The sequence below is a fragment of the Hemitrygon akajei genome, chromosome 5 (genome assembly GCF_048418815.1).
Source record: "Hemitrygon akajei chromosome 5, sHemAka1.3, whole genome shotgun sequence".
Lineage (NCBI taxonomy): Eukaryota > Metazoa > Chordata > Chondrichthyes > Myliobatiformes > Dasyatidae > Hemitrygon > Hemitrygon akajei.
Window position 1 is genome coordinate 154,709,469 of NC_133128.1, and position 20,742 is coordinate 154,730,210.

Below are 20,742 nucleotides of genomic sequence, written 5' to 3' on the forward strand. Positions count from 1 at the left end.
CTTAACCATTTACAGCTGTACTTTTGAATTAATGACTTTGATTATTAACTACTTCATGTGTGGTGGCAACTGGTTGTGCCTTCTGCTGTTTCACAATTCTGTTTTTTTAAATTTAACTTTTCAGTTTTTTTTGATAAATTCACTTTCTATCCAATCAATTAGATCATGGCTTACCCTTCTGCTTCTACATCAATGCCACCTTCCCACTCTATCCCACTATTCCATCATTCCTCCTGACTTCACTCTCAATCGTGAGTATACTCAACTTGCTAACCACAGGGCAGGGAAATCCAATGTATCCCCACTTCAGAGTGAAGAAATGTTACTAAATCTCCACCAAAATTTCTCACTTGGTGAAAATATATACTTATTTACAGTACGTTCCTATTGGATCGGGCGTTTGTCTTTGGCTTTGAATGTACGTAGGCTATACACACTCCTAATGTGCCTGCAAGACCACAAATTAATGAAGTAAATTTTTAAAACTGTCAATTTGACTTCTAGATTACGCAAAATATCCACGTACACATTGTTCCCTCTCCTTCAGTACACTGTTCCTTGCATCAGCCATTTTGCTACCCATTCTTGCATTTCTGATTTAAAAAGGTACATGTTCCATTCACCTATATGTTAGTGCCTGTTTATTGAGTGATAGCTTGAAGCAACAATAGACAGGGCAGATTCTTATTCTGGGTTTGCCACCTACTGTGAGTAAATGAATTACAGTTTGTTCTCTCAGTCATTTATTAACTAAGAAAGTTATGGTCTTCATATGTAACTGGAGTTGCCATAGAGTTAAACATGAAATGGGCCCTTTGGCCTATCAAGTCTGCAATGACTACTAACTACCCATTTTGAACTCGTAGTACATTAATCCCACTTAAAAAAAATTTTCTCCACATTCTCTTCAAGTCTATCACTCATCTACACACAAAGGACAGTTTACAGGGAACAATTAACCTTCCTACCCACAGTCCTTGCCACATGAGAGGAAATCAGAGCACCCAGCGGAACATGCAGTCACACGGAGAACGTGCAAACTCCACACAGACAGTACCCGAACTGAGAATTGAATCAGAGTCTGTGACATTGTGAATCAGTGACTCTATCAGCAGTACCACTGTGGTCCCAGCTGTGCCTACAAAAACTGCATCACTCCTCAAAACTCAGGACTTTTACAGTGTTTAGATCCTCAACAAATTAAGTACCGAACATGGTTGTGGGGATAATAGTCAGATCCTTGGTTATATAAATATTGGCATTAGACGCCTTCCCATCGCATCCATTTCAAACTCATTTGTGATTCTGTCAGTTATATTTTCTAGCTGCCTTTGCAAAGCCCTGTCCAAGATTGTTTTTCTAGCAAGTAATTTGAAATGCTTTTTGTGCAGCCCTCTTTTATGGGTTAGGCTTTGCTTTAGCTCTGGCCAACTGTTCAGATTTCCTGTGGAGACAGTTGGAGTTCATGTGTTCCTGTTTTGTGAATGTAACAGTGCTTCTGCTGAATTCACAGGATAATGAGTAACACTGACGTTTTTTTTCTAGTAATGAAAGCAGCAGTCAGCAAGAGTCTTAACTCAAAGGTGACAGATTTTGATATAATGATCTCAGCACTTTTAGGATTATTACTGGAAATTATGGTACTATTTCTGATAGGGACTCTTGAATTCTGTCCTCAGTGATGCTGTCTTTCTGGTGAGGCATTTGACCAAAGCCCCATTTTCTTTCTAAGTGAGATGCGAATGATTTCACAGCACTATCTTGAAGAATGGGAGCAGAACTCTCCTTCACGTCCTGACCAATATTTTACTCTTAATTAACATTATCACAACAAATTGTCTGATCATTATCAGAAGCCTCTTTGTGGAAGCTTGTTGTGAGTTTCCAACATTATTGTATCCTTTTGGCTTTCTGAAAGCCAATTTCTAAGTAGGTTTGTTATCAAAACACTGTTTCTTACCATGAGATTTACTTTCCTGTGGGTATTGACAGGAAAAATAAATATAATTGAATTTTATGAAAAACTATACATGTCGTGCAAAAGAAGACAAACAGTACAGATAAAAATAATACTGAGCATTTGTAAAGAATCTCAGAAAGTGGTGTGTAGGTTGTAGAATCTGTTCACAATGGTGGTGAATAAAGATATCCGTGCTGGTTCTGATGGTTGTATTGAGAATAGGGCAAGGCCTGGAAGCTGAGGGCTTTTGATGCTGGATGCTGCTTTCTTGAGGCAGCACTCCTTGTAAATGCATTCAGTATTGGAGAAGGCTTTGCCTGTGATGTACTGGGCTTTTAGTAGCCTTTTCCATTCCCAGGCATTGGTGTTTCCACATCAGGCTGAGATGAAACCTGTCTGGATACTCTCCATTGTGCATCTACAGAAGTTTGTCAAAGTTTTTGGTGACATTCTGAATCTACTCTAACTCCCAAGAAAGTAGAGGCTCTGTTGTGATTCATTTTTGCGTGCTGGTCCCAGGACAGATCTTCTGTTATGATAATACCAATGAAGTTCAATGAACTTCCATTCCCCTAAGGCGGACTGGCTCATGTACCTCATGTACCTCTGTCAATTTCTCTGAAATTGACAATCATCTCTTTCGTTTCGCTGATGTTAAGGCCATAAGATATAGGAACAGAATTAGGCCATTTGGCCCATTGAGTCTGCTCTGCTATTTCATCATTGCTGATCCAATTTTCCTCTCAGCTCCAATCTCCTACCTTCTCCCCATATCCCTTCATTCCCTGGCCAATCAATAATCTATCAACCTCTGCCTTAAATATATGTAAAGACTTGGCCTCTGCAACTGTCTTTGACAAGAATTAAACATCCTCTCCACATCCACTCTATCAAGGCATTTCACCATCTGATAGGTTTCAATGAATTGACCCCCCATTCTTCTGAATTCTAGTGAGTCCAAGGCCAGAGCCATCAAATACTCTTCATATGACAAGCCATTCACTCCTGGAATCATTTTTATGAACCTCCTTTGAACCCTCTCCAGTTTCTGCACGTCCTTTCTAAGATAAGGGGCTTCAAAACTGCTCGTAATACTCCGTGAGGCTTTATCAGTGCTTATGAAGTCTCAGCATTACATTCTTGCTTTTATATTCTAGTCCTCTTGAAATGAATGCTAACATTGCATTTACCTTCCTCATCACAGAGTCAACCTGCATATTAGCCTTTAGAGAACTCAGCAGGTCGGGCAGCATCCATTGAAATGAGCAGTCAATGTTTCAGGCCAAGACCCTTCGTCAGGACTGAAGGAGGAGTGGGCAGGGGATTGGTTTTTCACCTGGCACCTTCCCCCCCTCCCCCCACCTTCTTTATGGGGCCCTGCCCCCTCCTCCTTCAGTTCTGACAAAGGGTCTCGGCCTGAAACGTTGACTGCTCGTTTCAACGGATGCTGCCCGACCTGCTGAGTTCATCCAGCTTGTTTGTGCGTGCTTGATTTGACCGCAGCATCTGCAGTGTACTTTGTGTTAGCCTTTAGAGAATCCTGCACAAGGACTCCCAAGTCCCTTTACGCCTCCGTTTCTGAATTTTCTTTCCATTTATAAAATAGTCAACCTTTCATTTCTTCTACCAAAGTGCGTGACCATACATTTCTTGAACTGTATTTCATCTGCCACTTCTTTGCCCATTATCCTAATCTGTCTAAGTCCTTCTGTAATCTCTCTACTTCCTTAAAACTACTTGCCCTTCCAACTATCTTCATATTGACTGTAAACTTTGCAACAAAGCAATCAATTCCACTATCCAAATCATTGACATATAATGTAAAAATAATCTGTCCCACACAGAACCCTGTGGAACACCAATAGCCACTGGCATCCAACCAGAAAAGGTTCTCTTTATTCCCAATCTTTGCCTCCTGCCAATCAGCCACTGCTTTATCCATGCCTGAATCTTTCCTGTAATACCATGGGCTCATAGCTTGTTAAGAAACCTCGTGTGGCACCTTGTCAAAGGCCTTCTGAAAATCCAAGAACACAACATCAACTGATTCTCCTCTGTCTATCCTGCTTGTTATTTCTTCAAAGAATTCTGACAGATTTGCCAGGCAAGATTTTCCCTTCAGTTATTTTATCATGTGCTCCCAAGTATGCCAAAACCACATTCTTTAACAATCGACTCCAACACCTTCCCAACCATTGAGTTCAGACTAACTAGCATATGATTTCCCTTCTTCTGCCCCTATCCTTTCTTAAAGAGTGGAGTGACATGTACAATTTTCCAGTCTTCTGGAGTCTTCCGGAACTATTCCAGAATCTAATGATTCTTGGAAGATCATTACTAATGCCTCCATAATCTCTTCAACCACCTCTTTCAGAACCTTGGCGGGTACACCATTTGGTCCGGGTGACTTACCTACCTTCAGACTTTCAGTTTCCCAAGATTCGTCTCTCTAGTAGTGGTAACTTCACACGCTTCATGACCCCTGATGCCTGGAACGTTCACTATACTGCTTGTGTTCCTCACAGTGAAGACTGATGCAAAATACTTATTCAGTTCATCTGCCATTTCCTTGTCCCCGATTACTACCACTTTAGCATCATTTTCCAGTGGTCTGATACCTACTCTCACCTCTCTTTAACACTTTGTGAATCTGATGAATCTTTTGATATCCCTCTTTAATATTATTGGCTAGCTTACTTTTGTATTCCATCTTTACCTTAATGACATTTTAGTTGTCTTCTGTTGGTTTTTAAAAGATTCCCAATCGTCTAACTTCACACTAATGTTTTGCTCTGTTATATTGCCCTCTCTTTGGCTTTTATGTTGGCTTTCACTTCTCTTGTTTTCCATGGTTGTGTCATCTTGCCTTTAGAATACTACTTCCTCTTTGGGATGTATATAATTTGTGCCTTTCAAATTGCTTCCAGAAATTCCAGCCATTGCTGCTCTACCATCAGCCTTACCTGTGCTCTTTCCAATCAGTTCTGGCCAACTCCTCTCTCATGCCTCTGTAATTCCCTTTACTCCATTGTAATACATCTGACTTCAGCTTCTCCTTCTCAAGTTTCAGGGAGAGTTCAATCATATTATGAACCTAAGGGTTTACCTTAAGCTCACTAATCAATTCTGGTTCATTGCACAACACTTAATTCAGAATAGTTGATAATCTAATGGGCTCAACCATGAGCTGCTTTAAAAAGCTAATTCATAGGCTTTCTAGAAATTTCATCTCTTTGAATCCAGCACCTACCTGATTTTCTCAACCTACCTGTGTTTTGAAATCCCCCGTGATCACCGTTCTTTTGGCATGCATTTTCTTCAGTATCTCCTTTTGAAATTTGTAGACCACATGCTGACTACTGTTTGGGTGTCCCATTAGGGTCTTTTTACCCTTGGAGTTCCATAGCTCTGTCCACAATGATTCAACACCTTCTGACCCTACATCACCTCTTTCTAATGATTTGATTTCATTTTTGTACCAACAGCGCAATGCCACCCCTTCTGCCTTCCTACCTGTCATTTTGATACAGTGTGTATCCTTGGACATTAAGCTCCCAAGTATAAACTTCCTTCAGCCAAGATTCAGTGATGCCTACAACATCATACATGCCAATCTGCAACTATGCTGCAAGTTTATCTACCTTAGAACATATACTGCGTGGATTCAAATATAACACCTTCAGTCCTGTATTCACCCTTTTCGATTCCATCTACTTTTTACCTTGCAGCTCATCACGTTGACTGCAACTTTGCACCATCAACAGATTCTCCTCTCTACACTTTGACTTTGAGCAACCTCATCTTCATTCGCTTTTCCTACATACTGCTTGCATTGAAATATACATAGCTTAGTACACTAGTCTCACTATGCTCAACCTTCTGATTCCTAACTTTGTCTGAGGTCTTACCAAACATCTGTCTCCACTATCTTTTCACTAACTCTTTTGGCATTGTGGTTCCCATTCCCTGCAACTCTAGTTTAAACCTTGCCGTGCAGCATTAACAAACCTTCTCTTTAGGATATTAGTCCCCCTCCTGTTTAAATGCAAACTGTCCCTTCTGTATAGGTCCCACCTTCCCTAGAAGAAAGTCCAATGATCCAAAAATTGTATGCTCTCCCTCCTATATCAACTCCTTAACCATATATTAAACTGTATTATCTTTCTCGTTCTGGCCTCACTAGCACATGGCAAGGGTAACAATCCTGAGATCACAACCCTGGAGGTTCTGCCCTTTTTAACTTGGCAGCTGACTCGCTGAACTCCCTATATAGGACCTTGTCACTCGTCCAACCACATGTCATTGCTACCTACATGGACCACAGCCTCTGGCAGTTCACCCTCCCACTTTAGAATGCTGAGGACTTGGTCCGAGATATCCCAGGCCCTGGCACCTTGGAGGCAACATACCATCTGGGAATCTCATTGTCATCCGCAGAACCTCCTGTCTGTTCCCTTAACAAATGAATTCCCTATCACCACAACATGTTTTTTCTCCCCCCTGCCACTTCCCTTCCCTTCTGAGTCACAGAATTGGACTCTGTGCCAAAAACCTGACACCTGTGACTTTCCTCTGTTAAGTCACACCCCATCTCCCCCTCCCCCCAACAGTATCCAAAGTGGTATACCTGCTGTTGAGGGGTATGGCCACAGGGGTACTCTACACTGGCTCCTTAACCCCTTTCCCCTTCCTGACTGTCACTTAGTTTCCTGTGTCCTGCACCTTGTCTGTAACTACTTCTCTATATGTTCTATCGATTACCCCTTCAGCCTCCCAACTGATCCGGAGTTCATGCAGTTCCAGATCCAGCTCCTTAACGCAGATTGTTAGAAATTGCCACTGGATGTACTTCTCACAGTTGAAGTCATCAGGGACACCGGAGATCTCTCTTCCTTCCCACATCCCCCAAGAGGAGAATTCTACTATCCTGTCTGGCACCTCTACTGTCCTGGCTAACTGGATATAAAGAAAACAATGGGGAAAAAAAATCTTAAGCTCTGCTTTTCTTTTCTTTGCTTTCTGATTGAAGCCTCTCTTCAAGACCCATGAAGAGCTAAAGCCTCAAGATCACCACTCTGACTCTGTCCACTCAGACTACGGCCGCTGCGCTTGCCCCTGCCTTCCTTTAATTTGCTGTTGTTGATCAATCCCAAAAGCGGATTTGTCGCTGCTCCTTTCTCTACTCAGGCAGTGGACCTGAATGAAATGCCCTCCTCTCAAAACTCCCGACGTCTGGGTTGGTTGCTGGTCAAAGTTGAATGAGTAGTTATTATTGAGGCACCACTCAACCAGATTTTCAATCTCCATTCTATATACCTACTTGTCGCCACTTTTGATTTGATGAACTGCAGTAGTGTCATCAGCAAACTTGATATGGCATTGAAGCTTGCTTAACCACACGATTATAAGTATAGAGTGAGTAGAGGAGGGGATAAGCACACAGCCCTGTGTTACAGCTTTGTTGATGGTGAGTGTGGAGGAGATCTTGTTGCCAATCTGTACCAACTGAGGTCTGGCAGTGAGTTTTCTTCTCCATTCAAAGAGCGCCCTCATTTTCCAGCCAATCATCATCTGTCCTTTGACTGAGAATTGCCACAGAACATTTTGCTTTAGGGTATCCAAAACTCTGTTGTGTCAGTTTGCTTGAGCCATCGTTTTTCTCCTCTTCATCCTGGTATGTTTTTGTACATCATGTGCTGAATGCGGAGGATGGTACAGTTTCATTCAGGCGAGGTAGTTTATGTTCCAGTGAAAAGTCAGCCAATCCCAACATGTGCATCAATTGAAGTCACTGCCTAGTGGTCTGTTACCAATCTTTTCTGCTGAAAAGTGAATGTAAACTTTCATTTAAACAGGAGCAAATGAGGTGGCTGACTTATGTGCAATTAGGAAATCTAACACTAGGAAGTATTAAAATATTTTTGACTTCAAGATGGATTTGCAGCTGTGTGCAAGCAGGACATTTTAATTTATGTCTGGCAGTACTTAAAACTTACAGTCCCAGGATTAATAAAATTTTCGAACTCTATCGGAAATGCTTCTTCATGAATTTTAGATGATGTAGAAAGCTAAGTGTTCCTGCTATCCAACTGAGACTCAATGTCACTATATTCTTTCTTGGATTGTCTTTAAATTGCAGATTCAATTGGATGACGGCTTGCAGATCTAATCTGAGTATTTTATGAATAGAGAGGAGACAGATGTCCAACTTGTTAGTTGATAAGAGTGTATATATGTGAATAGCTATAATAGAATGTTTGTATTCATCCCATGTATTATTTTCTTTCTTCCAAATGCTCTTTCAATGTTGGCTCTCCCTCGATAGTTATTATTGTGATAGTTTCTCGCTTAGGGTATGCTGGTTTTAATTTTCTTTTTTCTGCTGTTAGAAACTCTGCATTGCCAGTAAATGCCTCTACTGTGGCTTGTTACATCTTGTTTTGGCTGCATCTCATAGATGTTTAATTTAGTATGCAGACAAGTTCACTACCTGTGATTGGTCCTGATCATAACATTGTCAATTCTAACAGTGTAAAAAGCTTGGGCAGTTTTTGTGAACTGTCTATGTTCTAGCCGTTGCTGCTGGGAATGATTACGGTAGTTAGTTGTACAAAGCAAACTTTGAGACTTGGGCACAGCTCAGCACTGGTAAGTTACAGAGAGAGCTGTTGGGTGTTTTCAAGTTGTAATTTTTACCAGTTTTGGTCGTGTATTTTTTAATTGTTCTTGACAGAAGGCACAATAGATGGTTTCTGATTGCTAATGAAGCAAAGTGTTAATGTTGGGGAGTATTCTGGAGTTCTGTGTGTGTATATAGCAGATACCAATTCAAGAACCAGTCTTCACTTTTTATTGTAACTGCAAGCAGTAAATTAAGGGTAAAAGCATAGGCTGGCCCACAGATTAATTTTGCATATGCATCAGCTAAACATTAAAACAATAGGATTGTGCTAATTACCCAAAGACATTTGAACATTCAGGTGTGTCTCCCCCTGTAGATATGTAATTCAAAGGAAGCATGGTCAACCCAAAGCATTGAAATAAATTCTGTCATTATAACTATTGAAACTATTGAATGGCCTATTGATCTTGGGGTATAAAAATGTAATGTATCTTGAGTCTCCATAGGAGATAAAGACTTCTATATCAGCAATTTCAATGCCTCTCCAGTGATTTTGATCATTTGGGGGCTTATCCAGGATACGTTCATGACCCACTGTGTACATCCCCACTTAAGCAGTCTCAGGGAGAGAGTATTTTCAAGAGTACCACCCACGCTTAGTTCAGTTCAGGTCACTGACCATGGGGTCACAAAGTATCAACAAACATGGTGGAGAACTGAACTGGTAGATATAAAAGTCCTGATGAAGGGTCTCTGCCTGAAGCGTTGGCTGTTTACTCTTTTCCATAGATGCTGCCTGGCCTGCTGAGTTCCTCCAGCATTTTGTGTCTGTTGCTTTGATTTCCAGCATCGGCAGATATTTCTCTTGTCTGAGATATAAAAGTGTGTGTTTGTGTAAGGGACCAAACATTTTTGGTAGTTTGATGAAACAGGGCCACAAGTTGCGAATCATGTTTACTGACCGTTTGGGATGTCAGAGAGTGTGAGTATACTCGTTTGGGGAAACTGTACCAGAGCATATTTGTTTGTGAATGTGAATCAAAACTTTGTGGTAACAGACCTTTATATGGAAAGGAATACAACAGGCATCATGACTCCAGCTAGACAGAAGTGGAAGATTGCAGAGTACATACTCTGTGGTTTTAAGTACATACTGTTTAATATTTATCCATCCCTCATATTTTGCCTAAAATGGGAATTAGTGTGGAAATATTTGAAGGCGAAGTTGTACCCAGCTATATCTGTTGGTAAAAAGGCAGCTACCTGGAGTGCCAGTAATGAAGAGAGATATCGGTGCTTTGATGGCGAAGTGAGTCAGTGGCTGGGGGGAGGTGAGAGTTACTGCGGAATGATAATGTCAATAGTTCAGAGAACTAATGAGCCTGCAGAACGTAAATATCGAGCACATGAGGAGTATTCAGAGATGGACAATCCAGGATGGACGATCCAGTCTTCCTGAAAATGCTGAAGCAATGGCCTCTGCTCAGCCCACCAGGAAGTTTTAGATTTGGAGATAGCAATGGGAATGACTTACCTCACTGGGAGATAGACCAGTGGAGCAGGAAGAGAAGTTGTAAAGTGGCTGTAGCTGCTGCGATTGCACAGAGGACTTGCTTTGTGTGCCAGCAACAGGGGTACCCAACAAGGGAGTGCCAGAATAGACACAGTGGGTACAGCTGATAAGCACAAGGAGTTCTGTGGATGCTGGAAATCCGAAGCAACACACACAAAATGCTGGAGGAACTCAGCAGGTCAGGCGGGCATCTATGGAAATGAACAAGCAGCTGATGTTTTGGGCTGAGACCCTTCTTCAAGGTACAGTATATAAAAGCTGTGACCTCTCAGGGTATGGTTGTAGGAAGGTGTGAGATTCACTCATCCAATCAGGCAGAAACCACAACAGAGCTCTCTCTGTCCGATCTGATTGCTGATTGGATCATAGAGCTGGCAAGGACAGCACCCAGGTCAGACAAACGGCTGGCAGTAGCCTCCATTGCCTGTAGTGGTCACCCACAGACATACACAAGAGGTTTATTAGGGGCCAGCAATGTGAAATGTTAGTCGACACAGATTTGTCAGTATCAATAGTTGATCTACCCTTGCCCGTGACTGGAGAGGCAATTTACGTTACCAGTGTAAGAGGTGAAAACACGAAGGCAGAGAAACATCAGTTTCAGCTACTTGAGATTGAGGAAGTGTAACTAGCTGTGGATTTTTGTGTTTGTCTGTACAATGAGGGTACTGCAAGAGATAGGCACAGTAAGAAAGGCAGGTACTATCATACTGTAGATTTAGGAAAGGAGAAGTATCGTGGACGAGACAGGGATCGAAAACGTGTATGATCCACAGAGCAGCTAACACGGCCCACAGGGAGAGAGCAGCCACAAGCAGGGCGGGGAGACAGGACAATGTGTGGCAATCTTGTCAGGAGGTCAAGCACAGTCAAGAACTATTAGAAGCAATCCTGCTGAAGAAGCAGCGATGAAAGAAAAGTTATGCCAGAAAGGAGAGAGTGAGGTGCAGAAAGGGAATATATGCGCGGGTCACGGGACAAAGAGAGCAACAGAAGAACATGAGATGCCAGAAATTGGAAGTGTATGGAAAGAAACTACTGGTGCCAATTTAGTTGTTCGTTCATTGTCGTCAATGAAGACCTCGACACCATTATGATGATGATGATGGTGTCGAGACTAGCACTTGATTTGGATTTAAGTGAGGGAGAGTTGTGCAGCGTCAGCCTCACTCTCTCTTCCCAATTCCCATCTGGATCCAGTGGCAAGACAAGCGTCCAGACGGCTGGAGATGGGACTAGGCACAGTGAATGACCAAGACATCTTCTGCATCTTGTTGTGCTCTACGCATTCCACGATGCTTGCAGAGACCACCTTCTTGACCGTTGGACCTTCCATTGGTCTCGTCTGCTCAATCCACCGGAGTCTGTCTTCACATGCCAGGATAGACAATTCCGTCTCACCGAGGGTTTGAGACCCGTCGGCTACCCTCACCTGGTTTAGACAATTTAGTAAGATGACGTGAAGGGCCATTGTAGCCATCTTCAAGTGTTGAGGGTTCCAGCAAAACATCAGCAACGTATTGCTGATGAGAGAGAGCCTGAAGGAGAGAAGATGGTTCACCCAGAGCCAAATCGTGGTAAGGGAGCTACCTGAAAAGGCAGGATTCACTCCCAGCTGGATAGGATCACAGGTGGCTATCCTGACAAATGACACCTGTGTCTGTGTACAGACCTGGCAAGGCAGCCAGTGGAAACACTGGATTCTGGTTAAACCAAATGACTCACTTTCTTGGCACCCGCACAGGGGTGCCAGATTAGCATAGTGGTTAGCGTGATGCTATTACAGCTTGGGGCATCAGAGTTCGAAATTCAGTTCCATCGTTCTCTGTAAGCAAGTTTGTACGTTCCTTCCTGTGTGTGGTGGGTCTCCTCCCACAGTCCAAAGACGTTAGTAGGTTAATTGGTCATTGTAAACTGATGTGTGATTAGTCTGAGGTTAAACGGGTGGGTTACTTGGCAGTAAGGCTCAAAGTGCCAGAAAGGCGTATTCCATGCTCTCTCTTTTTAAAAAATAATCAAGGGATCAAATCCACACAGTAACAATGTCATAATAGAGAACATCAGCCCATTGCCTTACACCTGACCAGTCCTGGTGGAAGCACACTCGTGGATGAAAGAGAACAGGAACACAAATGATGAAGACAGAGGAGTGCAAGCTGTGAACAAAATGTTAATGGCTGGTTCCAGGAGGTTGATGATGAGTTATGTAGATCAGGATAGAAAGATATTGGGAAGATAAATGAGAACGGACCCGAGTTACGGCAGAGTCATCAAGTTCCATTGTGATGGCAAGACAGACCGAGAAAGAGAGGAAATTGTGCACAGCGTCCAAAGGCAGCCACTCCAGGCCAGAATGGGAGTGGACACACGTGAGCTGCTCCTTTTCAATGGATAAGTCAACGGTCAGAGGGACAGTCCAGAAGGGGGAGCCATTCAGGTAGAGAACACCAAAACCCTCTTAAGAGAGGGACTGGGAGACTTGTTGTCAGAGTTTTCGGACTACCCACTGTCATGGCATAGAATGTGAGCTATTGCCTGCGAACCTGAAACAAAGCTGCCTTACTGTGACCCTGCCCACAGAGTAATGACAGATGGCCACTGCTGTGCTTCAGCTATCAGGTATTGAAGGGGTGAAGATAAGGATATGATTGAACCACATTGGGCCAATAGGGAAGGAGACAACAAGCACGAGTGACAAAGCTGTGTTTTAAAGACTGGTTGAAGTCAGGAAGAGAAACACCTACAAGAAGAGGATGTGATGAAATTTCTGGAATGTTTTATTATCATCTCTGTTCAGTCTTGTAGGTAGCCAGTTAGAGGTGATGGTGTAGTTGTGCATAGGTTAGTAATTGGGGAAGGAGTTTTGCTGCCCAACTTAATTAGGTTTTCCTTAAAGTTTGGCCTTCCTGGGCAGATTTCTGTCCTGTCCAGGGGCCAAGGGGATGTTCTTTCAGGGAGTATTCTGCAGTTATGTGAATGTAGCAGATATTAGTTCAAACAAGAACCAGTCTTCAGTTTTTATTGTAAATTGCAAGCAGTAATTTTTTTAGTTCTGTTCCTTTTTAATGCCTTGTTATTTGTTCATGGGAAGAGTACTGTCAGTTTAAGATATTTCAAGCAGCAGCATTGTTCACGAAGTGTATATTTTGACACACAGCTAAATGAAAATGCTTTAAGCCATGAATTGCTTGGAGTAGCATTATATATTAGTACTAGTTTTCTTTTCTGAGGCTAGATGAAACAGCGCTGTGGATTCTGCCAAATCACAACTCAGCATTATTTTAACCTTGTGTTTCATTTTTAGTGAAACGGCAGAGTTCTTTTTAGGAATTATTTAAGAGCTTTATACCTGTCTCACACTGCTAAACAGATACAAGTGTTTGTTCATTGAAGTTGCTTATTCAAAGGGATACTGGGCTGGATGAAGCTGATGGTTGGCAGGTGGTTCTGTGGAGAACTGCTGGCTGGCTGTACTGTGTTTCTGTGTCAGTGTATCAAAGGTTCATTTTATTATCAAAGTATGTATGCAGAATACAACTCTAAGATTTGTTGTCTTCAGATGGCCAAAAGTACAGAAAACCATAGAAGAAACCCCCAACCCCTCCCTTGCACAAAACCTAACAGAGCACCCTTCTGCAATCAGTGTATTATAGTCTCCTATACACATTACAGTGGGTTAATACAGAACAGGAATGTGACTTTCCACTTTCTATTGGAATATACAATTTCATGGCAGGCATAGCTCACACATTTTGTGTGTGCATCATTTGAATGTGTTCAATGATCTTTGCTCAAGAAAGTAATTTTATTTTTGTTTAATTAATGAGTTTTAATGTGCTATCAAATGTTTTGTCAATAAACTTTTAAATTTAAATGTTTCAAACTTTTAAAATGCTTCAGAACATGTAGCGTCATTAGAAGCTATCAGAAGTCTATCATGGTAGTTGGTGGTTGGGCTTGTCTTTCTGTTGTGTGCAGTTTTATCTCGCTTGTGGATAGCTCTGGTTAGTGTAAGGGCCAATGTAACAATAGTATGGAGTTGCAAGGCCATGGAAGTTGAGTGTTGCTGTGGGACTAGTAAAGGGAATGATCACAAGTTGGGGTAATTGTACAATTGTTGGTGGACGTTAGCACCAGTGATGGAGGCAATGATACGTGGGATGTTAGCTGGGATACCAGTTGGCAGAGCAAAATTAGGAACAGGAGTTAGCCACTCACTCCATGAAGCCTGCCCCACTCTCTGACTATAACTTCAACTCTATTCTTGTCTACCCATGGAAACTTTTTTGCCTCTTTCTCATCACTGATCTATCTACTCTGCCATTAAAGTATTCCAAGGCTGTGCTTCCACCACCCTTTAAGCAAGAGAGTATGAAAGACTCCTGACTCTCTGAAAGAGAAGTAAGGATCATCCCCCTTGTATTTTAAAGGGTGACTCTTTATTTTTAAACAATGATTCCTAATTCTAGCTTTTTCCATAAGAAAAATATCCTCTCTATATCTATCTTGTCAAGACCCCTCAAGATATTCCGTATTTCAATTAACTGACAACTAACTTTTTGAACCTTTCCTCCCAAGACAAGCCACTGATTTAGGTTACTAGCCTAGTAAAGCTTTTCTGAGCTGCTTTTGTTGCATTAACAGATTTACATCATAAGGAGACCAGTATTGTACGTGGGGTAGTGAATGAGCTTACATTCCTCCCTACATTTGAATTCAATTACCCTAGTAATAAAAGATAACAGTTAGCTTTCCTGACTTCTTGGAGTACCTTTATACTGGCCTTATACAAGTTATCTACTAATATACCCAGATTCATCTTCAGTCTCTTACTATCTCTTACTATATAAAACTTCCTTTTATTTTTCCTGCTTAAATGAACAGGTTCAAAATTCAAAGTAAGTATATTATCAAAGTATGACCATATACTACACTGGGATTCATTTTCTTGTGGGCATTTACAATAAGTACAAAGAAACCACATTAGAATCAATGAAAAACTGCACCCAAAATTGGGCAAACAACCATTGTGCAAAAGGCAAGTTGTGCAAATACAAAGAAAGAAAGAAAGAAAGAATAAATAAATACATAAATAAATAAATAGTGAGAACAGGAGTTTTAGTTCTTGAAAGGAAAGGTATTCACTTTGGTTCAGGAGACTGGTAGTTGAGAGGTAATAACTGTTCTTGAACCCGGTGTGTGGACCTTAGGCTCCTGTACCTCCTTCCTGATGGTAGCTTGACTTGGATGTTGGAGGTCCTTGTTCATGGATGCTGCTTCCCTGCGACAGCGCTCCTTGTAGATGTGCTCAGTGGTGGGGAGCACACTTACCTGTGACGGCCTGGGCTGGATCCACTACTGTTGTAGGCTTTTCTGTTCAAGGGTATTGGTATTTCCATACTAGGCTATCATGAAACCAGTCGGTACAGTATACTCTTCATGCATCTATAGAAGTTTATCAAAGTTTTAGATGACATGCCGAACCTTTGCAAGCTGCAAAGAAAGTAGAGTCACTGCAACACGTACTGGACCCAGGATGGATCTTCTGAAATGATAATGTAGAGGAATTTGAAGTTGTTGACCCTCCACCTCTGACCCCCTGGTGAGGACTTGCTCTGGTTTCCTCCTCCTGTTGTCAATAATCAGCTTTTTGGTTTTGCTGATGTTGAGTGAGAGGTTGTTTGTGTGGCACGATTTTCAAGTTTCAAATACTTCCACATTATATTGCTTTTGCCTTTTCTTTGCCCTCCCACTGACTTGTCAAGCCTCTTTATATCCTCCCCACAACCTGCTTTCCAACTTACCTTTGTGTCTTTTGGAAATTTTTGGTGCCTTATTTATATAATGAAAGGTTTAGTACCAATCTCTGTGGCACAACACTTTTTACACATCACCATCCAGAAAAAGGAATCATTCATACCTACCCTTTCCCTTCCTGTTAATCAGCCATTCTTCTATGCTGAGCTTTTATCTCCCACAATAACTTTGTGACACTTTATCAAATGCCTTCTAGAAATGTTAGCCCATCCATCCATTTCCCTTTTTCCACAGCAAAGACGACAGTCAAGGAAGGCTGATAAACTGGTCAAACAAGATTTTTCTTGCATGAATGCACGTTGTCCTTGATTATCCTGAGTTTTTCTAAATACTCTGCTCCAACTGGATTAATTCCCGTTTTGAATGTTAAACCAACATGCATTCCTGCTTTTTCTGTCTCTCTTTCTGAACCACTCTGGATGAAGTGAGCCTCCACTGAGTTGGAACTGCACTCGTACAGGCAAGTGGGGATTGTTCCATCACCATTATGACCTGTATCTTCTAGATAGTAGGAAAGGTTTTGGGATGTTGAGAGGTGAGTCACTTGCTGCAGGAGCTGTTTTTCCAGCCACAGTGTTTATCTGGCTGGGTCAGTTAAGTTTCTACTTAATGATGGCCATTCAATATTATTGCTGGTGGGTGAACTAGTAATGGTAATACCATTGAATGACAAAACTTAGGTGCTCCTTTATTAAGGGACGATTGTTACGGTTGGTAACAACTGCAACTACCTTCCTTTACAAGAGACAGAACTCCAGTGATTGGAGTGTCTGATGGATGCCTGTGGAGACTTTGGTTTTATTAGGGTTCTTTAATGCTGCACTTAATCAATGCTGCTTTGATGTCAAGAGCAATCACTCTCACCTCACTCTGGAATTCAGCCTGGTCCATTTTTGGACCAGGCCTGTGTGCGATGGGGTCTGGAATTAAGTAATTGTGTTGAAACTCAAACTGGGCACTGTATTGTTAGTGTTGCCTGACAACCCTGATGACATCTCCCATCACTTTGCTGGTGACTGAGAGAGTAGACTGGTCTATAATTAGCCATTTGGATTTGACCTGCTTTCTGTGAGCAGGACAAACAAGGGCAAAATTCTATTCTACTTCCTCTATATTTAAAAAAAAAAAGTCAAAATTAAAGTACCCTTTTTGAGAAAAGCAGCTGCATTGATCAGTGCTGACACCGGGAGAAATGTGGAGCTGTGGTTGATTCTTGGCATTTTGGTAACTTTCTAGGTAAATAACATTTGTGAGTTTGTGCGTGTGGAGCTTTTGAAGGCAGGGACATGCAAGAGCTAACATGTCAATCGCTTACCTAAAAAATGTGTGGATCACGAAGTAGGACTGCTGTTGCGCAGTATATATCTTGTTGAGCTGATGGTGTAGATCTTGACCCAATTTAGGAATTGCATAGTCTCAGGAGAACTTTATGGATGTCTGAAGCCCACAACATTACGAGCTGAAAACAGCCTTAGATTTTCAGTCGTCTCCAGCTGATTTTTAAATGAGCTTGACAGCTGGAGAAAATTTGGGAAAAGAGTTTTGCCATGTTAAGAAATACTGAGCAAAAGAAGGTTTTTGCGACTACTGACAACATTTCAAAGGTGTTGATACAGGTAGCATGTTTCGTGCAAGAGATGTGAGTCACCTTTTAAAATTGATTTCTTTGGTTACTGGGTGTGGGGATAGAACAGGTGTAGGTTTGAATGAAATTGCAGCTTGAGAGCTTGTTGATAATGATGGTTCAGGTGGTACAGTATGCAAGAACAGCAAAGTTCAAATAATTTGCTTCAATTGCATTGGTTTATGAGCATATTAACTCATTTTTTTGCATTTTTTAAATGGTAGTCTATTTATTTAATTTAAGTTTAGGTTATTTGCTGGGTCAATTGTTCCTTGCACTAATATTGGAGGGGAAATTGCTGTGAATGGACTTTGCATTTTTTTATGCGGAGACACTCCACTCTTACTGAAAAGTCACAGTTAATAGCTAATTCTCAATATTAATAAGTAAACTGGGCAAACCAAAAATATACTTTCTTTCTCCTGCACGTCCCTGCCTCAATATTCTTACATGATCACATCTGACTCCGCAGCAATGGAACAAACTTGTGGAGTCCATGAACCACAAAGGAAGCTATTTTATGTGGTGTGGCTGTGCTTTGTAGACATGTTACTTGCACTATCTATGTAACATAGTCAATTCTAACTGAAGGCTCATTTAGAAACTGTACCAATTGATACCAATGTACAGAACTAGTCTACCTTTTTATTGCGTTTCATGTTCTGAACACTGAACTGCTGCAATTGAGGAAAATTTATATGGCCAACGAACTGAGTGCTTATAGATAGAAAATTAAATTCATGCCGATATAATCTTTGAGATTGAAGGACACCAGCCGATGCACCTCAAGTGACTAACAAAAAGGAAAGATAGTGCTTCACTAGCCACACTAAACATTCATATCTTTTTGAGTTGCTGTTGGCAAAGAAGTCTGATGTTAGTTATATGCTCTATGAGCAGGTTGCTGATCTTTCTTGTTGAGTTGCTGTCAGAGAGATATGGAAACCAACATCCTGAAATGGCATCAAGAGACACTGGCAGAATCAGTCCGTACTAGTGCACTGGGCTTCCAGTGGACATACTTTGCTTGTTCCTCCCATTAATATATTTCTGCAGATGGTGAAATGACAAGCACAAGAGGCCAAGGGGACTGAGATTAATAGTTCCTCTGAAACCTACTATTCAAGCTGAGTTGATCTACAGGCTGAAAATGAATTTTGCCTAAATCTGCTGTTCAAATAAAATATTTGCCGTCGGTTCATATCACAAATCATCTGTCATTTTAAGCTGACTCATTGGTTACATTACTTTCTACTGAAATTCACTAAAATGGAAGTTTTAGTGTATTTGATATAATTTAGTTGTAGAATCATCAACTGTTTTATTAGCTAAAATATGTGTCTGACTCATTAAATATAATATTTAAAACTACCCATCTGAAAATGGAATGAAGTTGAAACATTTCAAATTTTGTATTAAGTTTGTAATGACTTTTTGTTTCTTTAGTAGTTCAGTAGAATAGTTGATGGAGGATATAGTGAAAAGATTTAATTAAGTCCAGTCAAATGATTGATGCATGATATATGAAAGAGTAGGAAGACGATCGAATGCACAGATTCTTGAACCCATGTGCTTATTAAGCTGTTATTATAAATTTTTGAGTTGGTTGCCTGTAAGCAGATTAATGGGTTGAGTCTACAGTGAGCCATCATTATTGAAAATACAATAATGTACAATATCTTTTAATACCTACTTTATACATGGACATTATCATTACCTGAGGTAAATCAACTACTATTCAACTATACGTTCTATCAATTTAAAAAAGAAACTCTAAATGTAGATTCCCAACAGTTATCAAGGATGTGCTTTCTGGAAATCATCATTGCCATCAAATATTTTAATGCAATTTTTCATTAAAATATTGTAGTAGAAAGGAATGTTTGTTCTATTTTCTTAAGCCAGTCTGAGCAAGAAAAGCTTTCTGTTTGAAATCACAGATTTTGTTAAAGATTTTACTGAGATGTTTTAATTCATACATGACACTAGTTGAAGGATTTCCTTGCAGAATCTGAAACTGCTTTCTTCAATGATAAGTTGGTAAACTGCTTGTAATGAGTGAAAGCAGTACCTTGATGATTATTGATTGGTTATATTTCCAATGAGAGATGTTTACTGCAGCTCAAAAATCTTTAGAGAACAAACTTCCTCCAAAACTATTGGATCTTGTGACTGGATAAATATGTTTAATTTATTTCCATTTGAAATCTTATATATTGCACTGCTAAGGATCTGCATGTCTAGTGTTTAAAAATGCTCAGTGGGTTGTGGAGTGTTCCAGCTGTACTTGCACTGGATTTTGCTGCATCAATTCATAAAAGAAAGCTTCATTAGATGGTGTTTCTTTGCTTTCTTCAGTAGGTAATATTGAAAGCAACCAGAAAGTTTGCTGTGTTGTGTATGTTAATATGATATGAAGTTTACTGGATACTCAGATTACTTACAAAATCAAATATGAATACAAATTAGCAATGTTGATTGAATTTTACTTAACAGAACTGACTGACTGCTTGTTTTCCCTTCTGCACAGAGTTCAACTGTAGAGGAGGTGACTTCAAGGCACCACCAAAATGGCAGGCTCCTCCAGGGAACATGTGTCTTATGTACGGCGCCGGAACCCTCAGCTTCGCTATACCTTGAGTCCTGAAAACTTACAGAGCCTGGCTTCTCAGAGCACCAGATCAGAGAACTTGAACTTCCACAGGGCAAACAGTGATACAGATTTGGTGACTTCAGACAGCCGGTCGAGCCTAACGGCTAGCATGTATGAGTACACACTTGGACAAGCTGAGAATCTAATTATCTACTGGGATATTAAAGAGGAAGTGGACCCCACTGACTGGATTGGACTCTATCACATAGGTAAACAACATTTCAGCATTTGAATCTTTCTTTCAAAGATTATTTTGGAAATTATTACTCAAGTCTGGAAAGCATTTTGCATGACCTTTTTTGCTTCTTGCGAAGTTTCTGGTGCTCCTGTGAGCACTTATTAATCAATAGTATAACAGTGGGTGCCTCCTCCTATTGGGCCTCTTAGCTACCATTCCACAGAGGGGGAAGAGGTGCTTTCAAGTAGAGTGTCTGTGAAGGTTCTCGGTCATCCAGGTCATTGTAGTAAATCAAGGCAACTGGACTTTCAGTGT

At 41.0% G+C, this 20,742-nt stretch overlaps 1 protein-coding gene across 7 annotated transcripts in view; it reads left to right on the forward strand.

Moving 5' to 3' along the window:
• The window catches only part of LOC140728349 (E3 ubiquitin-protein ligase HECW2-like), a 318,336-nt gene that overhangs the window by 82,101 nt on the left and 215,493 nt on the right, over window positions 1-20,742 (forward strand). For all 7 annotated transcript variants that reach the window (XM_073046945.1, XM_073046950.1, XM_073046949.1 and 4 more), the window contains one exon: window positions 20,127-20,458. In XM_073046945.1, coding sequence (XP_072903046.1) covers window positions 20,167-20,458 — 292 coding nt within the window. In that variant the 5' untranslated portion in view covers window positions 20,127-20,166. The remainder of the gene's footprint in view (window positions 1-20,126; window positions 20,459-20,742) is intronic.